Genomic DNA, 20,024 nt, shown 5'->3' with positions numbered 1-20,024 from the left:
TATTTGTGAAAGAGATTCAAATTTGTTGTCTCCAATGTGGCTATATACATATTTGAAGAAAGGAATAAAGTTATGGCAAAATAGCATAACAGTCACATTCCCCTGGCCCTGAAAAACATGATTGGGTTTGTCTTGGATTTAAAATAAAACAAAGACTAAACCTTGCTATTATGCCACAAGCTACTGCCGTCTCCTCTCTCCTTTCAGAGCCAAGCAGTAAGACTAGATTCCACTTAGTCCTTAGTCTTTTAGACTCTTTAGTCTTCCTTGCCTCTACTCTCCATCCTCAACCACCACTAATAACTGAGGCCACTAATAACCTCTTTTTTTTTTTTTTTTTTTTGAGATGGAGTCTCTCTCTGTTGCACAGGCTAGAGTGCAATGGCACTATCTCAGCTCACTGCAACCTCTGCCTCCTGGGTTCAAGCGATTCTCTTGCCTCAGCTTCCTGAGTAGCTGGGATTACAGGTGTGTACCACCATGCCTGGCTAATTTTTGTATTTTTAGTAGAGATGGGGTTTCCACCATGTTGGCCAGCCTGGTCTCGAACTCCTGGCCTAAAGTGATTTGCCAATCCCCACCGCACCTGGCCCTAATAACCTCTTAATCACAAACTCTTTTGTCTTTCATCAGCTATTCTCAACTTCTGCTCAAGCTGCTCCTTAGTTCCTGCCAACTGACTGCTTCCTCTCTGAAATGAATCCTCTCTTGATTCTATGACACTATTATTATTATTATTATTTTGAGGTGGAGTTTCCCTCTTGTTGCCCAGGCTGGAGTGCAGTGACACAATCTCGGCTCACCGCAAACTCCACCTCCCAGGTTCAAGCGATTCTCCTGCCTCAGCCTCCCGAGTAGCAGGGATTACGGGAATGTGCCACCACACCCAGCTCATTTTGTATTTTTAGTAGAGATGGGGTTTCTCCATGTTGGTCAGGCTGGTCTCAAACTCCCGACCTCAGGTGATCTGCCCACCTCGGCCTCCCAAAGTGCTAGGAGTACAGGAGTGGCACTGTGTCTGGCTGACACTACTTTCTTGTCCTCCTACTCGATCTCCTTTTAGTTACTTCTTCCTTCTCCAGCTCCCTAAATCCATATTCCATAAGCTTTTGCTCCTGCCCTTCGCCTTCCTCTCACACTTTTTAGTCTGTTTGCATTAGATGTCATCTTTGGTATCTTTTTAGCATTCATCTTTCCATTTGAGGAAGGTGACTCTCCATTTTCATCTATTTTCTACCTCTCCCCTGTGACAATCTTATCCATCTATGCAGGTGATTCCCATCCATGCCCTGGCCTCTTTCCAGTTGCCGTCTAGACTTTCCCACTGGATAGCCTGCAAGTACCTCAAACTCAGTAGATCCCAGCCACCAAACTCATCACCTAGTCTCCCCACACTGTGTTCCTTATTTCTCAGAGTAGCATCTTCAACCTCTCATTCATTGGGTTCAACATTTCAAAGCCATCTTTGACTCCTCTTTTTCTCCCCGCATCCACTCTGTGATCTGGGCCTGCTGGGTCTCCTCTGTGCCACTGTCATCATCTTGCTTCAGGCCTTCATTACCTCTTGCCTAGACCATCATTAACAGCTTATTTCTAATATTCTGTATCTGTCAAGTTTCACCAGAAAAACAGAAACCACACTAGTTATTTTAATAAAGAGAATATAGTAGAGGGAATTAGCTAAACAGGTGCTATTATTTTTGAAAAAGTAACAAGGGAACACACTGATTTAACATAGAGATAGTAATTGCTAGAGGCAGCTATCACTCCTGGGAATAGGGAAACTAAGAGAAGAGATGGGTTATCATAATTCAGATGCCCAGAGAAGAAGTATCCCGGGGCAGAAGTCAGATGTCAAAGGAGAGAGCCCTGCCTGGTTATTGCTAGTACTTCTAATGGGGCACAATGAAGTAGGTTTTGGGAAGAAGAAAAGTTAGACATTGGTTCCAAAATGTCATTGCAGGGCAAAGGGCCATCGTTGGAGCAACACTGAGAGGAAGAGCTGGCAAGAAGAATGGAATAAGTCCCTTTTCTGCTCCTCCTTGCAGTCTACTGCCGACTTTAACAGGAAGTCATCTGGCAGGGAGACTGTAGCTTGCAGAATTCTAGCCCTAGAACATACAACACAGAGCACGGAAGGCTGGATTTGGTGCATTTCTCTACCTCTAGCTTATCTTTCTGGTAATCAGTTTTCTGTTAGACTTCTCAATTAATAGCCAGCATTTATTTATTGAACATTTACTATATGCCAAGTACAATTCTAAGCACTTTTAAACATTAATACGTTTAATTTTCATAATGACATTTCAAATTGTTTACTATTATTATCTACATAATCCAAATGAGGAAACTGAGTTTCTAGAGATTTATGTCATTTGCCCAAAGGGATTAAAAGTAACTTATGCAGTAATTAGTAGGTCATAGATTCAAACCCAGGGTCCCTAGAATCTGGTCTCTTTACCACTACAACTGCATACCTATTAAGCAGTGATTCTCAAGCTTTAATGTTTCACAATGTATAGAATGGAGAAGGTAAGTTTCCTTAAGTAAATGATTCTCAAACAGTAGTATGCATATGTAAGAATCATTAGGATTCCAGCACTCTCTCCCCAGAGACTGATTTGAAAGGTCTGAGATGGAGAAACTGAATTTTAAACTGTGAGCCCTAGACACCCACCCTGGCCCTGTGACTCTGATCTAATGTCTCTGGACCATTTGGACCACAACACTAACTTGGTAGGAGTTGGTGAGAGAAGAAGGGAGAAAGAGAATATACCTTGAAAAAGCTCTTCTGTACTCCAATTGAGAAGCACAGTCTTCAAACACAATTCTGATAGCATCATCTCTTGCTTAAAACCCTGAAATTGGTTAAACAAATTCTAATATTTTTTGAACAAATACTATGTGTCACATGATATTCTAGGTGACTGTGACTGTAGAGTGGCAGCCCCATTTGGTACCTCTGTGACCCTGGAGAAGATAAAAACTTCTTTGGCTTTAGTTTCCTTATCTGCATCTCTTATCTCCGGTAGAAGAAAGAACGGATCCTTGCAATGAAAGGCCACATGATTAGAGTACAACATGCTCCACTGACACTGCTAAACAAGACAGGATTATATGCTTCAGGGCTTTGTAGGTCACAATGAGAATTTTTGCTTTTACCCCAAGAGCAACAGGAACCCAAGGGAGGTTGCTCAGCAGGAAGGTGCCATGCCCAGGGGTGTATAAATACTATACTAAAGTTGAATTAGCATTTCCTGTAGAACAAGGGAAATTGGTAATTACAGTCATATCAGTCTAATATTTTGAGGGTACTAAGTAAAGTTGTAATTAATATTTAAGACTTTCTATGTTCTATTTTCTAAGTAAGATGAAAAACCAAATTAAATCTTGCTTACTGGTATTAATCATAATCTCAACTCATTCCTGGAACTGTGAACTAATTTGTGACCTATGTACATCTTAATTTAAGACTCTAGAAGTGTTAAGTGTCAGAAACCAAGTCTCAACTACAAAAAAAAATTTTTATTATGTGTGAAAGCAAAACAGGTACATCTATTTAAATATTTTTTACATATTTATAGATACAACAAAGACAAATAACTTAGCAAAAATTACAAGTTTAAAGAATAGTACTATTTTGAAACAGCCAATATAGTATCGAAAATATTCCATTTTATCCATAATCAGTGAGTATTATTTCCAAAAAAAGTAACTTGCATTTTCTTGTGAAAAATATGGTTTTTTTTTTTTAGATGTCTGCCAAGATTTATCAGAAAAGTCCATCTTTCTAAACCTAAAAAATTGTAATGCCTTTATTGAGAACTTTTTTTACCTAATGGTTTTAAAAGCCACGTGTTTTCCTTTGGACTTAGGTGAACTCTAAATCTTTACTTCACTTTCAAACTACAGGGCATCGGCATAAACAAAAACAAATCAGATTGAGAGTTTTGGGTTGCTTTTCTTCATACTGAGCGAAGAACCTTCTCCCTGGCTGGGTGAAAGACCATGGTGTACTGTGAGGTCCAATCTACCACACAGGGCTTCACCAAGCCAAAGCAGCCACACTGAAAGAAATCTGCCAGGTTCTGCATGAATCCAAGACTGCCAAGAAAAAAAAAAAAGAGAACATGTCTTACTATATTTCCTGTGTAGCTTGACAAACATTTATGGAGAATCTATAATATGCAATGTCCTTTGAACATCTTGCAGAAATCCAGGGGTAGATGGGGTAGATCAGATAGTTCCTGGGCTTCTGGTACCTTAAAACTGAAGCCTATTTCTGGACCTGAATCTATATTTGGAGATTTCCTGGCTTCTGCTCGCTCAGCCACTTAATTGGGTTTTTCATCATCACTTCATTTTGGATTCCCCACTTCATGGACTGGCCACTGACATCAATAAGTTTCTTTCTTTCTATTCCTACTTCCCTAATTCAGACCTTGATTACCTCAAAGGCCACATAGGCCAGAACAACTGTAATCAACAAGATGGGATTTTCCCTAAACCTTTTTTTTTTTTTTTTTTTGAGACGGAGTCTCGCTCTGTCACCCAGGCTGGGGTGCAGTGGCGTGATCTCGGCTCACTGCAAGCTCCACCTCCCAGGTTCACGCCATTCTCCTGCCTCAGCCTCCTGAGTAGCTGGGACTATAGGCGCCCACCACCACGCCCGGCTAATTTTTTGTATTTTTTTAGTAGAGACAGGGTTTCACTGTGTTAGCCAGGATGGTCTCAATCTCCTGACCTCGTGATCCGCCCACCTCAGCCTCCCAAAGTGCTGGGATTACAGGCATGAGCCACCGTGCCCGGCCTCCCTAAACCTTATAAGTAACTCTCTAAATGAATTCTCTGTCTCAATTCCTTTTAATTCATCTTGCATATTGCAGACTGTTGTCCTCCAAAAACCCTGATATAGTCATAGCCCCTCACCTCCCAATCAAAACCCTTTAAAGATACTCCTCTGCCTAGAGGCTCAAATAAACATTCCTCCTCTTTGTATTCAAGGCTCTATACAATGTATCCCTCTAGTTCTAGCTCCTCTGTGCATCTTTATAAATCTCCTGCTCCAGCTACTCTGGCTCTATTTTTCCCATGATCATAGATGTGTGGGCCTGGAATGCACACTGCTCTACACTTAGCTCAGGAACCCCCTTATCCTTTCAAGTCCTACCAGTTCTCAAGGCTCAGGCCAATACCCACATTTCCACTGGAGCTTTCCTGACTGCACTGTCTTAGGCATCATTTTTTCTCCATTAAATTTCGGAAGTACCACTATCTATTCCAGTTATGAGAAATGCTCATTTTTACGCATATGCTCTATCTTTTAAGTGCCTAACCCAATCCCTTACACACATCAAAACACACCTGTCCATGAGGATGACTACGTTGCTGTTTAGAAGATTGTGTTCTGCATGGGGATGATGGCATTGCTGCCAGTAAAGGACCAACACTACTCAGAGGGCAACTTCCTGGGAAGAAGGCTATGTGGAGTTGATGGGTTGGCAGTGGGGACGCATGCTAGAAATGTATAGGGCCTGGCTCAAAAGCTAGTTAGAATAGTGTCCCCTTCCCCTTGGTTTCAGTTTCAGTTACCTGTGGTCAACAGCAGCCCAAAAATATTAAAATGAAAAATTCCAGAAATAAACAATTAATAAGCTTTAAATTGCATGCCGTTCTGAGGAGCATGATGAAATCTCACGCCATCCAGCTCTGTCTGCCTGAGACATAAATCATCCCTTTGTCTGGTGTTTCCACTCTGTCTACACTACCTGCCTGTTGGGTTATCAGACTGAAATAACATGGTATATACCGAGTTCAGTACTATCTGCAGTTTCAGGCATCCATTGGGGTTCTTAGAACATATCCCTCATGGAGAAAGGGTGACGACTGTACTGAGTAAAAGTAACTTAGGGGAGGAAAACAAGTAAAATCTTTGGTTTGGGCAGGACTCAGGTTTTCCCTTGAGTTCCTCTAGTTGATGCTGCCATCACTCAGCAAACGTGCTCTAGTGCTCTCATGTGTCCCTCTATTCAGACTCTTCTCTAGGGCTTGGAATGCCCTTCCTCCCTCCCAACTCCATTGTGCCCTGCCCCACACCTCTCAAGGCTCAGCTTCAAATTCCAACTCTATCACAGGCTTCCATAGTTTAGTGGAGTAAACATTTATTCCTCTGGTTTAGCTACAAAGAAAGGGATTTTATTATCACTGTCAATGTGAAACAATCATCACAAGTTTACGCTCCTTTCCACTCGCCATTGCTTTAGCTATCTCTTCCCAGTTAAGTCAATTTCTCTCCTCTCCTAAATACACATTGTAGTTATATCCCAGTCTCTGATCCCCTTGTCTAACAGCCTAACAGTTTCATCTTGTACCAACAGCATGCTTTAAAATAGACTGCTCATGAGATATGCAGCGAGCATTCAAATCCCCAGAGGGCTCTGGGTCACCTCTGCAGCACTCCCAGTTTCCAAGACCCTGCCATAAGTGGCAGGGAGATAAGCTTCAAAGCCCAATCTTTCATATCATAAGATGAAGGTCTTTCTATACATACTCTCATTTTCAACTGAAAACGTGTTTTATACAACCAAATGCTCCAGGGGGAACAAATCCAAATCTGAAAAATTGGCTTCTCCCTGGTACAAGTGGGCACATTCAACATAGGGCTAGAAGAATTAGTGGTGATAGAAAGCCAGGCTGAAAATCCTGGCAAAGCACACAAGTGAACGCTCTCTACAGAGCACGCTGTGGCTGGCTCTCTCAGCCATACACTTAATTATCTCACATCAACTCCACGCCAGCAACAAACAACCTTGTGACCATGTGGCTTGACTGGAGAGATTCCCCACCTTGGCAAAACTTCAAAGTCACTTACTATTTGTGCTGTGTCCAGTAAACTAACTCTCAAATTCTTACCACCGTGGGGCTCACAACTTTACCACTCGCCCCATCACTAAAGCTTCTCTAAGAAAAGGGGGGTCAACTGTACTAGATGGCAAATTACAGAACAGCAGCATGGCCATGGGTAGTGGCACCAGCTTAGGAAACCAGTGACTAGGGATCTTCCACAGGACTCAGCATCCAAAACAGGTCTCGCTTACTTGTATGGTGTCTTCCTGAGGGACAACGTCTGTTTCATATGCTTGCTCTGCTTCTGCAGGCTGATTCTCTCATGGGAGGTCAGGCCCAGAAAGGCAATCTGAAAAAGAAGGGTGGAAGGTTGCACACATTCAGTGTGCAACTTTTAGATAAATAAAACAATATAAGATCAGTATCAGTGCAATTATCTCAATTTGTGTGTTCTCCTTAGTATCTCCTTGAAAAGGGCCAAAGAAAAAGTTAATCAGAAGTAAAGAACATTTAATTCCAAAAACATGGGGAAGACTGAGAATTAAGGTAACTTAAAAATTCTTAAATCATTAAAAACCATAACTACTCACAGAGTTATCTCATTTAAACCTCAAATTCCTTATCTGTAAAGCAGCTCATCATACCACTCTCATCATATTATTTTAAGGATTTGAGATAATCTATTTAAAATACCTAACTGCGGCAGGGCGCGGTGGCTCACGCCTGTAATCCCAGCACTTTGGCAGGCCGAGGCGGGTGGATCACGAGGTCAGGAGTTCGGGAGCAGCCTGGCCAACGTGGTGAAACCCCGTCTCCACTAAAAATACAAAAATTAGCTGGGCGTAGTGGTGGGCACCTGTAATCCCAGCTACTTGGGAGGCTGAGGCAGGAGAATCACTTGACACGGGAAGGCGGAGGTTGCAGTGAGCCGAGATCCCGCCACTGCACTTCAGCATGGGTGAAAGAGCGAAACTCTGTCTCAAAAAATAAACAAATAAATAAGTAAATAAAATCAAATACCTAATGCAGAGGATTAGAGAGATGAAGTAACTGATTCAAAGCCACACAGCTTAGAGTAGGAGAGCCGGGACTGACTCCTTGGTCAGTGTGAGAATAAAGCCCATGCTCCTAACCAACAACCTAGACACTCATCTTGACTTGCTACAGTCAAAGCCACGACTACCCAGAGCACTCAGGAAATGAACGTTTTCAAAGAACTGGATTGTTTTGTTCATTAAGAAAACAGCTTTGTTCTGAATTCTTCCTTTTGAAAATTATCTGAAACTTTGAGTCCATTTTTTGCCTTATTGACCTTTTTCTAAAAAATTAAGGATATTATCATCTCATATACTTGTACTTATTCTAAGATTCCAGAAAAAAAGAAAGATAATTAGAAACAATGTCTCAAAGCATTATAAATACTAGGTATTATAAATGATAATACTAATAATCACAGATGCTAGTATCTATTCTTGCTGCTGGAGTCTATTGAAGTCAGAGTGATAGAAGAGTGAGAGGAATGTTCAGAAACCTCAGTTTAGTCAATATTATTAACTCAATTTCATCCCTAAACATTTTCTTTTTTCTCTTTAATTTCTTTCTTTTTCCCTCCCTTCCTCCTTCTCTTCTTGTTATTATTATCATTATTATTGTTTTGAGATTGATTACTTTCCCATAAAAGTGGAATACACTTTGCTTTGGTTGAGTAATGCTCTAATTATCTGAGGTCTTACAGTAATTGATTCAGACTGATGACCACCTGCTGCCCATTCCACATGGGCAGGACACAGCAATAATGAGAATTAGGTTAGGCTCATAGGGGATGGAAGCCAGCAGGGAAGGGACTAAAGCTTTGGAGAAAGCTGAAGGTGACTACTGCCCTGGAGCTTGAACTTTCTAATGGCCATGGCCTTCTCTGAAAATGTAATTACTATGACCACTGGTTAGTGATGTATTTTTCATTTCTTACCACTCTTATCCATTTAAACACTGCATAGTAATAAGGGTAACAAACAGCGCTGGAAAAACTGAGGGAAAACAATCATCTGACGTTTGCATGATGGTTTACAGTTTATACTATGCTTACACACAACATATAATTTAACTGTACAATGGAAAAAGCCCTTGAGTGGGACTGTCAGAAGACCTAAGTTTCCAGTTCTGATTTTGCCACACACTGGGTGACCTTGAGCAATTCAATTTACCTTTCTGTACTTCTATCTGTAAAATAAAGAGGTCAGATTAGGTAACTCCTAGGTCATACTCTAATAATTTATTATGCTAACCTTTAAACCATCTTGTGGTTTAATGTAGTAGACAGGCGTTATTATCCTCATTTTACAGACAAAATACCTGAAATTCAAGTGTGGTTAAATGACATGGCTAGACCCACAGAGTCAGTGACAGAGGTAAAAACAGAATGTGCATCTTCTGATTTTAAATTCAAGGCTGTCTCACTACAAGTTTTAGAAATTTTACTCAAAGCCATTATAAGAAGAGAAATAAATACCTGAAAGAGTTGATTTAATAATAAAAATGTTGACCATGAGAAATGGAAAGTTGCTAGCATCAAGACATATAAAACCCAAGGGGAACAGGCCACAATCTGATTGAGGTAAGTCCATAATCCATCTTCTTTGAATGTTGTGGCACAATGACTGGACCAATCTGTGAATTCACCAAAAAAAAAAAAGGCAATAAACTACTTATCAGTCTCCAAGAAGATAAAATCACTGCAGTTCTATATAGGGAGAAGAGAAAGTATGGCACAGATCATGATTCAATTTTAGGATTTCATTTTCCACGTGACAGCTCAAAAACTAAAGATAACAAAATGGTGGCTCAGTGTTAATTGAGGCTATGATAACACTGTATAAGTAGTTAACAGTGAAGAAAGAGCAAAAAGGGTCCATAAAATCTTTACTAAAATCAGCATTCAGCATAAGATATACTAGCCTGAAGTTAATTATTTGTTTAGAACATTCCCTACCTTATTCATGTTTATAGCAACTATGGGTCTATTACAGGACTGAATATAAACTCTTATTAAGCATTCAGATGAACAGGCCATTGCTGTGGGCACAAGATATCCCACAAGCACCTAGATATCATCAGAATACAATCTAATAGCATGCAGGGAGCTGGGCATGGGTATACTTCTGCACTGACACCATAACTAAATCTGCAGAGGAAGAAAGGCCAGATGAAGGGACTCACAAGACAGATACACCTGGGAAAAGAATATAGAGCAAGATTCAGATGGTCACAGCTCAGTTTCTCCCCAGATGTGCCAATTAAAGAACTTTACTATGGCCTTTCATATCAACCTCCTAACCCATGTAGCTAGGAGCAGCAGTAAGGAGAAATACACACAGGAAGCAGCAGAAACAAGGGAACGGATCTTCAAGGTTATGTAAATCCAATGACTTTTACAGGCACCCTGCCCATGCATAAAGGGTGAATTATTTTTAAAAGATAATTCTGTTGATTTGCACCTTGAGGTTTCATAAATGCCTCTGACAATTTGATAAACAGTTTTGGACATTTTCCCAATGCTGCTCTGAAGAACTCCAGGGACAGGAAGAAAATGAGTCTATGACTTTCCTGTCAACTGTCCATTTAAATCCTAAAAATCTACTTTTCTTTTCTCTTTAAGTCTCTGATTCCCAACCATCTTTCATGAATATATGCCAGAAGCATTCTAAGAGCAATCATCACAGAGTAGCAATCAAGGTACAAGTTAAGGCAAATTACACTCTCTCTAGAGCATCTCATTAGGATGGCAAAGAAAGATGCATCCCATGCACCTGATGTCACAAAGAAGAATATAATTTCCAACAGTAGGTGGAGAAAACAGCTGTTGATTGGGAAAGAATATCTACTTTCTTTCAGTTTATGGATTTCTACTGCTCCCTTCTGGGAATTCTTTTGATAATACAGCATGATCTCACACTGAAGTTTTCAGAATACTGGTTTTCAGATTTAATATCAAAGATACAACAGCAAGTTGTCACGTACATTATCTTATGCAATGTAACACTTTAATTTGTGCTAATACATTCTTATCAGCTGGCCAGTGGCTAATGGTAGGGAACTCACATCATTCCAGGTCAATCGTTTTCATCTTTAGATGGCTCTGACAGTTACAGAGTTCTTCCTGATGGTAATCTACAATCTTTCTTTCTGTAACTTGTAGGATGCTGACACTTTTGGAGTCACTTACTGTCCACCTTGTAAACAGACCTTACAAAAGATGAAATGGATGGAGGCTGTACAGAAGTAGCAGCTATTGGATCACATGAGAAGGAGAGTATAGAGCAGGGCTCTAGTAATACAGCATTAATGGTAAACAAGGGAGGTGGGATAACAGTGAGGACTCATTAGAGAAATGGAGCACAAGTTCATGTTTTGTCTGTGAAATAATAATAAATGACACAATGCCCTCATTCAGTGTAAAGAAATATTGCTGGAATATAAATGGAATAAAGGTAACAAAATACACTCAGCTAGTTTATACAGTTGTAAGTGAATATAAGGTGGGACTGTTCTTATGAAACAAAATGTAATATGAAAATTGGTTCAGAGCCAGAGAAAAAAGACAAAGAGAAGGGAAGAATCAAAATGTGTAATAAAAAAACTAACTTGGAAAGACTGAATGTGATGGAAAATCGCTTCTGTCCTTATCAATACAGTCTTATGCTGGTCATAGATGCCAAACAAAGGTGACTATTTTTAGTAAAGAGAGAGAAGAGAAGAGAGGCAGGAGTGGTGTAAACTCTGGCTCCTCTCCCATAGGATCCAGTCCAAGAGACAAGTTGGTCTATGTGCCAACTTACAAAGGTTTTCCAGGAATATGCTTTACTGTCAGGCCTTGAAAGGCAGCTTTCTCAATAGAACCAAGCGCTGTCAAAAACTCTTTTACTTTTTACACCATAAGACATAATCTAAGAAGTTTTAAAAATCGAATGCTGGCCAGGTGCAGTACTTCACTTTGGGAAGCTGAGGCAGGAGAATCACTTGAGGCCTGGAGCTTGAAACCAGCCTGGGCAACATGGTGAAGATGCCATCTCTACAAAAAATTTAAAAATTAACTGGGCATGGTGACAGGCACCTGTAGTCTCAGCTATTTGGGAGGCCAAGGCAGGAGGATCACTTGAGCACAAAAAGCTACGGCTGCAGTGAGCCATGATGGTGCCGCTGCATTCCAGTCTGGGCGACAGAGTGAGACCCTGTCTCAAAAAATACATTAATAAATAAGCAAAAAACAAACAAATAAAATTAAAATTAATTACAATAAAAATAGAATGCTCAGGGTTACTGGTGGCCTTTTTGACAAGAACTGAGCTCAGAGATTACAACCTTCTGACTATTAGACCTATTTAAAATGGTGACAGTCACATTTAGCTACAAAAGCATTGCCTAGTGATCAAAGACACTCAAGGCGTCAGGTAGGAAAGGGTCTGACAAGGTAACTGAAGCCCTCCATGCCTATGGCAGGGCAAAAAATAACTCATTACACATAGATACTAGTTAATAATCTCTAAAAATGAAACCCCAAACAAAACAAAATTTGTAATACTTGATATTTCTAGGGAGGGAAACTGGGAGCCTGGGGGGCAAGTGTACAAAGAATTGCCTTTCGAAAACTAACAAAAATTTTAAACTAAAGAGACAGAGAGACACAGAAGAGAGAAAGAGAGGAAAAATGTGTATGTGTATTGGGCTTAGGATGCTAAGGGGAAAATAACGTTCTTAATGTCTTTCGGAATTACTCCAGACTTCAGCTCAAGCAACAAACTAGTACCCTACTGGTAAAGTCTAAGATTTGACCAAGAATGTAACAGGAGGGTGGATGGAAGTGAAGCCTCTGTGTTTAGAGCCCAATTCTCCAAAAGCCTTAAAATAAATAAATAATAAACAGCTAAAGTCCAAATAAATAAACTACAAGCACTATAGGTTTTTCCAGTTAGGTAACCTATTTCCAAGGTCTGAAAAACATAATCATGCAGTTCTTAAGACATAGCCAAAATCTTTCTTGCTTCAATTTAAACCCTGTCCTTCTTAGTCAACCACCTCAGAACAGCTGGCTGTCATTCCCTATGTGAGACCCCTATTTACTCTTTTAAACCGCTACTGAAAGCTTTTTTCCTTCCTCAGGGCCACAGAATAAGTGATCTAATGTTTTCTTCCAAGTTACTATTTCCAACCTTTTAACTGTTAGTATTCCCATCAGTTCTCAGTTTCAACTTGATACTTACCAAATGGCATGGGCTTTCAGAGGTTTGTTCCTTAATGACTGGACAGCGATCCCCCAACCTCTCTACCACTGACCTTTTTTTTTTTTCCTGTTTTATTCAGTTATCACCTCCAGCTTTGTACTTCAGCAGCTGACTTTCCTTCTTCACTGGGGAGCAAATCTGCACTTGCCTTAAATGAATTTCTATTTTTGACTACTTTTCAAATTTATCACATTTTTTTCCTAAAGTACTGAGAACTAACCTCATCTTGTATTTCTTGCAGCTTCCCAATGCTGAGGGAGTCTTAGAGGCATTTGCTTTGTTTTTATTAGGAGTATGGTTTATAGTCACCCAGCCAGAATGTGATATACAAGGGTTTACAAGGAAAAGTAGAAATGGGTGTAGATGTATGTGCTTGTTGTAAGAAAAATTTACACTTACAGATGAAAGATCCATATATAATCCAGCCACATACCATGGAAAGGAAAAACAAGAAGAATATGTAATAGTGATGGTTGCCAAAACCTCAAGAAAAAAGAAAAAAAACATACTTAATATTTTCGTTTCTTCTGATTTTCAACATAAGACCTCCTTAACCACTTTCCTGTCAAAAGTCTTCACCAAAGTAAAACAGAAATAAAGCTGTTGCTTTGCTTTTAAGCACCATTAAATCAAACCACACATTTCTGATATGTCACAGTCAATTGTCCATGTTAACTGAACTAATATTTATTCATTGCTTACTTAAAAGAAGATACTTTTTTGGACTAGAATAAAGTTAACTAAGCAAACACTGCTCTAGGCTGGCCTGTTCTGTGATGGAAGGAAGAGAAGCAGGCAGGAATTTGGACAAATCATACCCTGTCTCTTTCTTCCTTCCATGCAACATGTCTGTAAAAGTACAACTTCTGGAATAGAATAAAGTTAACTAAGCAAACACTTTTCTAGGCTGTCCTATCCTGTGACAGAAGTAAGGGAACCAGGCGGGATTTTGGACAAATCATACCCGGTATCTTTCCTCCTTCCATGTAACATGTTTGTAAAAGCACCACCTCTGAATATCAAGGATTGACTTAATCAGGGGGAACACAGAAAACGAAACTGAGGAGCAGCAACAAATTTACATGTTGCTACTGGACATTCAAAGAGTGGCAACCCACAATCTGAGAAACTTCTACAGAAGGGAAGAAAGCGGGAAGGGCAAGGCAACTAAGTCTTCTCTTGCACACGCCGCCTTCTCAATGCTGGAGATGGGAGCATTTCAATGCTAATGACACAAATACTCCTCAGCTACTACAATCATGGTCCGACCCTCTCCTGGAGCAGCAAAACCCAGCAGAAGGAACAACACCCTTTGGAATCGGGAGACCTAGGCTTATGTATTACTAGTTGTGTCACTGTAAGTTAAGTGTTTTAACTTCTCTGATCTAGCGTTTTTACAAGTAATATGGAGATAATACTTTTTCTGTCTACTTCACAGGCCTGTGGCTACCAAACAGAATGATGCATGTGCAAATATTATGTTACCTGTAGCGTAATAACGATGCATGGGCTCATTGCTATTGGAATACTAGAATATTGAAAATGGAGCCCTAGGATGCCCTTCCACTTTTTCTGTGAGTCATAACTAAACATATGCTTAACTTCACAGTAGTAATTGAAAAATTAAATCTCTCACCTATGCACCGTCCAGTCCACAGGCAGTGTTGATCATATCGAGCCACACAGGAGTTGCATACATGGCAGTGGAGTGACCTTAATGGCTTCCTTATCTAAGTGGGCAATTAAGAGAGGCCTAAGCAAAAACCAGTGTCTCAAAGTGGTAACAAATCACAAGCAAAATTTTAACTTTAGGTCACAGAGGCATTGGCACAAATCCTAAATAGACCATCAATTCACACAGAGGCTGTGGAATGCCTTATTAGTATTTACTTCCATATGTCTACTTTGATTAGGACATCACTAAGTGGGATCTGAATTCCAGAGCCTGTTCACACTGGCTAAGCAGAAATGAGGCAGTACCACAGAGCAAAATAAGCACTCAACCAAGGGAAGGAAACCCAAGTTCCATTTTTAGCACCACCAATAATTTGGGAGAATTTACTTCCTCCCTTGATTCCTCAATTGCAAAATGAGAGGTTTCACTAAGTGGTTTCTAAGGTCATTATGAGCCTCTGATTTGACGTAAGTTCTAATATATGCTTCATGACAGAGAAAAGCAAATAAAACGCACGATGGATAATTCATGGAGAGATGTAACCAGAGACAACTTCAAGAGATTATAAACATCATTCTGCCATATGTTCAAGACAGAAAGCTGTTCAGACAGAAATGTAAAATTAGAAATGGGTAAAAACAAAGGTGTATAAATATACCATGAAGATCTGACAAATGCTTACATCAGCAACGTTACCAAGAATTTGCTTTCACTACAGAAAAAAATTATATGAAAAAACTCACAAGACATGATGTACAAAATGTTCTGAAGTCCAGAGAGCCAGTTTCTGCAAGGGTGATGATATTCTGAAAGACATGAAGTTTGACCTATTACCACATTTTATTGGAAAATGTATTATGCACGGTTATACACCATTCTCACAGTTCTCGCTCCAAACTGAAGTAGTTAGAAAAGCAATTTGGAATACTTGCCACCAAATCATTCTGTGCTTGAAATGATGTGACTCTTCAAGGTTGCATTTTCAACCAACAGCTAATAAATTAGGATGCATAAAAATTACACCACCCCACCACTCCCACCTATCACCTCATCTCTGTGAATGGCAATCATCTCCCAGTTATGATCTGCTAGAGAAAAATAAATATGCACATATACACACACATTAAAAAAGAAAAACCCACCAGTATACATCAAAACTGAAAGTTACAAGCACCAAGGGCTGGGTCTTTCAGGAACACTGGCTTTAGGTAACAAAGACAACATTCTCCAACTTCTAAACATTCATGAGCAACGGAAAACATGCCATGTCATCTGACAACTTCACATTTGAGCAAGAGGAGGAGCATCTCCTCAGCCAATAAGTAGAAGGACTCTCCCTGGTCACTGACTAGTTACTCTCCATTTATTAAGTGGGGAAATGTAAGCTAAATGACCATTATGAAAATGTTATTACAAGGAAGTAGGAGATCATATTCCTAAAAGGAATCACATCTGAAAAAGTCTTGGTGGGGTATTACTTCAACAGAAAATAAAAATATGTGTTAAAACTTTCATATACATAAATGAAAAAACTGTAAGAGTGGAAATCTAATATTTGCTATATCACCCCACATGTCATGCAGCCGTAACAAAAAGCAACACATCTGCATATGTGCATATAAACTTTCTAAAGTTTACAAACCCTCCTATTAAAAATATCAGTAATGAAGAAATCTCACCACTTTCTTTTCTTCTTCAGAAGCCTTAGTGAAGCCTGGATCAGTTGCCCAAGTCTTATAGAAAAAGTATAGAAAGGCTACTATGCTGAAAATGAAACTGAAATAGAAAGGGGCTCCTGCTAAATGTTAAAGCCAAGTTAAGGAATACACCAAACTTCCTTTAAAAATAATGTAATTATGATGTAAGCAAATTTCATCATTGGCACCTAAGAATCTCACCTTCCTTATGCACACATGTCCCTGCCCCTAAATCTCTTCCCATCCTATGTTCTAATCCTACTGGAATTTGTTCCTACTTGGCTAATAATTAATGTTTCCTTATTAGTTGAAGCTCATATTAAATACTTGATAGGAATAGTTGCAACTTATGAGGAACATCCTGAAAAGTGACAAACACTCAAGACCAAATAAATTTATCTCTAATGGTGTAATTGTGGCTCTCCTGTGAGCATCTAGAAAAATATTCTTTGATCATTTTAACAAAATCATTCAAAGAAACAACCCTCTTGATTCAGAGATTCCAAATAAAAGTATTTCCCTATATATTAGATACATGTTTGCAGAAAGACACTATTAAAGGTACATAGGGCAAGATCCTTTGTGAAAGAATCACATAATTTCTTTATGAAATCCTGATCGACACACGACTCAAAATATATACATTCAGTTCTCAAAAATACGTTCAGTTTCATAATGTAATGATCTTGCATGCTGAGCTGACTGAATTTTCGACTCCTATTTTGATTAACTTACAAAACAAATGGCAGGGGAATCATTGGATCACCACTCTCCAAGTAAAGTGAATTACACCCTATCACCTCACATAGAAGCTGAAGACACTCCTTGCTTTGGTGCTCTTGCCTGTGTGGTTCACTGACCTAAAATGTCCCTTACTTCCCCTCATTTTCTTCTAAAACCACACTTTTAGGGTGTCCAAGTCTTAACTGCGATTAAAACCTAACTTATATTTTCCCTCCTTCCTTGGAATCTTTTCTGATTCCCTGGAGAGAATCATCCTCTCCCTTCCCTGAATTTAAGAATGCTTTATCTATGGCACTCAGATGTGGACTATAGTTTATAGACACACAGCCTTCCCAGTAAGCTGGTAACACTTTTGCAGTTAAGTCTCTCAATATGGAGCTAAAATGTGCCTTTCTATAACTTCAACCAACTGATTTTCATTCATTAGATCCTTTAGATCTGCACTGTAGCTGTCTTTTAGATCTAACCTACATAAGCTTATCCCCTCATTGGTTCAATACATTTTTATTGAGTGCCCATTCTACATAGTGCATTGGCTTCCAAATGATAGACTTCCAAACACTTGAAATTGGAAGACTGTGATCATACCCCCAAGATAAATAGCAACACTGTCCTTATATAACATTTTCCTGGTCATGTTCCTCTGTTCATGCTCCCATTTGTCATTCTCTCTTTTAAAAGGATATAATTCAAAACAGAGCAAACACCAGTGTAGAGGACAGAGAAGCTGCTGTTGTCTTTTGCTTGGACACTCAAATCCTTGTAATACTATGTGAGAATATACTTGCTTTCTTGACAGCTGCATCACTAGCCACACTGAGCATTTAGTCACAGCTCCTCGTTCCTTTGCACTTGACCAGAAGCTATGTCATAGCTCACCATAACATGCACTTGTATAACTGATTTTCTGAAACTCAGTATGGGACTTTACATGTATTTATCCCTCTTAAACTTAACTCAGTTAGTTACAGCCAATATCACAAATGTTATATTCAGTGATTCACCATTTCTCTCCTGAGTTTGAATTTTACTTTCAAACTCATCAATAAGGTTCTGTTTTATTGTACTCAATCCCCCCTCGTACAAGCCAGACATTACTTGCTGAACTTATAAAAGGTACCAAAAGAAACTGATCATCTGAGAAGCCAACCTAGAATTGCCCTTGAAATTAGTTTAAACATGCAGCCTTCCACATCAATTTTATTCATAAGAATAATTAATAATAAAATATTAGGTATATTTATAGAATGCCAATTTTGCCACGGGGACTGTGGTGAGCACTTTATAGTAATCCTTGCAGCCACACCATGAGCTTGTTTCTGTTATCTCCAATTTACAGAAAAACTAAGGCTTGGTGAAATTATGTACCTTGCCCCAATGGTGCATAACTAGTCTGAAAAGAGCTAAAACTCAAAATCGTTTTGTCTTCTTCCATAGTGCCCCAGAATGTCTTCCCCTAATAGGCCAGTATCTGCGGAAGCAGATGCCCTTATTCAATCCAGACGGCAGCCTGAGACAAAGCTAGCCTAAACCCAGGGCGGCATCTCAGTTCATCCACAAGGCAGTTCCAAGATTTAAAATTTAGTTTGAAGAACATTGTTCTGATGGTGAAGTATGCCACCTACTGACTTATATGCCCTCACAAGTAGCAGGTTCATATGGTTGCCTAGAACAAAGGGCTTTAGGTTGTACAAGCAAATAAAATCATCCATCTTCTTCATTCCAACATCTTAAGATTCTGTCTATCTACGGAAATCAGTTCTCTTTTGTTAATTTTAATCACGGCCCATTTAATTCTTTCACGACCCACTGATGAATAGCAGTCTGAGATTAAAACAAAAACAAACAAAAAAAACTCATCCAAGAAATAGGTTTATTACTTAAGGATCAGGGCCCAGGACCAAGTCCAGCTTAGGGGTGTGTTGTTCTCTTAGTGGTGGCCAAGTCCTGTCACCTAGAAATGGGGAGAGGGGTTACTTGGGCTGTAACCATTTATGACTTTGATTCTACAAATTTGAAATAATTCAATATTTGTGCAAAATCTGACATGTTTCTCAAATTTTAAAAATTTATCAAAAAACACATTTTTAAAACTGTTTTATTCCACTGCCATATGGATTGGTAAACAAAAATATCAGCTATCTTTCCTTCCTCAGTATCATGTCAATTACCCTAGAATTTATGAGCGTTAAGTCTTCTGCAAGTGATTTTGTTGTATCCTGTGCTGTTATTTGATGCACTCATGACTACTTATAAAATCATGTATTTTTCTATCATAATAATAATATCATCCACGCCTTCATTAAGTGGTGGTAATAAGGCTAGTGCTTAAAAAACTGCCACCAAATCGGTAATTATGAGACAAAGAAGAGATAATAAAATCTTTTGAAAAAAGCCAAATGGCCCCAATGTATGCTGTGCCATTCATTTAAAGAAATCTGAAAAATTAAATTACAGATAATGCTCAGAAATAAAAAGGAGCATAAAGGAAAAACATGCTATAATGGATGTGGACATATGTACTTTGAGAACTCCTATGGCCATCTCATTTCACATTTATTCCTATGGAAAAAATATTCTTGAATTCAGTTTATGCATGTCTCTCATAAACATTCTGTTCTTTCTTTTCGGAAATGCTATTACCAGAAAGAGAAGTCATGTGGAAGTTTAAATGAATACACTGAAAGGCATATTTCTATCTACAACATTCCTTCTTCTCCTACTCCATAAGCAAAGCAAGGCCATCAGGGCTTCCCAGGGTCCTTGGAAGGGGAGAAGGGAGTC

General features: G+C 39.2%; 1 protein-coding gene across 20 annotated transcripts in view; it reads right to left on the bottom strand.

Annotated features, from left to right (window-relative positions):
• Positions 1-20,024, bottom strand: part of ZDHHC13 (zinc finger DHHC-type palmitoyltransferase 13) — a 195,299-nt gene that overhangs the window by 132,540 nt on the left and 42,735 nt on the right. For 7 of the 20 annotated variants that reach the window (XM_063783900.1, XM_063783901.1, XM_016920554.4 and 4 more), the window contains exons 11-16: positions 16,479-16,603; positions 15,543-15,605; positions 14,761-14,854; positions 13,524-13,607; positions 9,356-9,513; positions 7,098-7,195 (exon numbers count right to left, since the gene is read on the bottom strand). In XM_063783900.1, the coding sequence (XP_063639970.1) occupies positions 7,098-7,195; positions 9,356-9,513; positions 13,524-13,607; positions 14,761-14,854; positions 15,543-15,605; positions 16,479-16,603 (622 nt within the window). Of the gene's footprint in view, positions 1-3,510; positions 4,105-7,097; positions 7,196-9,355; positions 9,514-10,944; positions 11,089-13,523; positions 13,608-14,760; positions 14,855-15,542; positions 15,606-16,478; positions 16,604-20,024 lie in introns of those variants that run through there. The other 13 variants (XM_063783909.1, XM_508324.9, XM_054662156.2 and 10 more) reach the window with 3 other exon arrangements.

The sequence above is a fragment of the Pan troglodytes genome, chromosome 9 (assembly GCF_028858775.2).
Source record: "Pan troglodytes isolate AG18354 chromosome 9, NHGRI_mPanTro3-v2.0_pri, whole genome shotgun sequence".
NCBI lineage: Eukaryota > Metazoa > Chordata > Mammalia > Primates > Hominidae > Pan > Pan troglodytes.
Note: the sequence above shows the minus strand (reverse complement) of the source record. Positions and strands in the feature narration are given on the sequence as shown.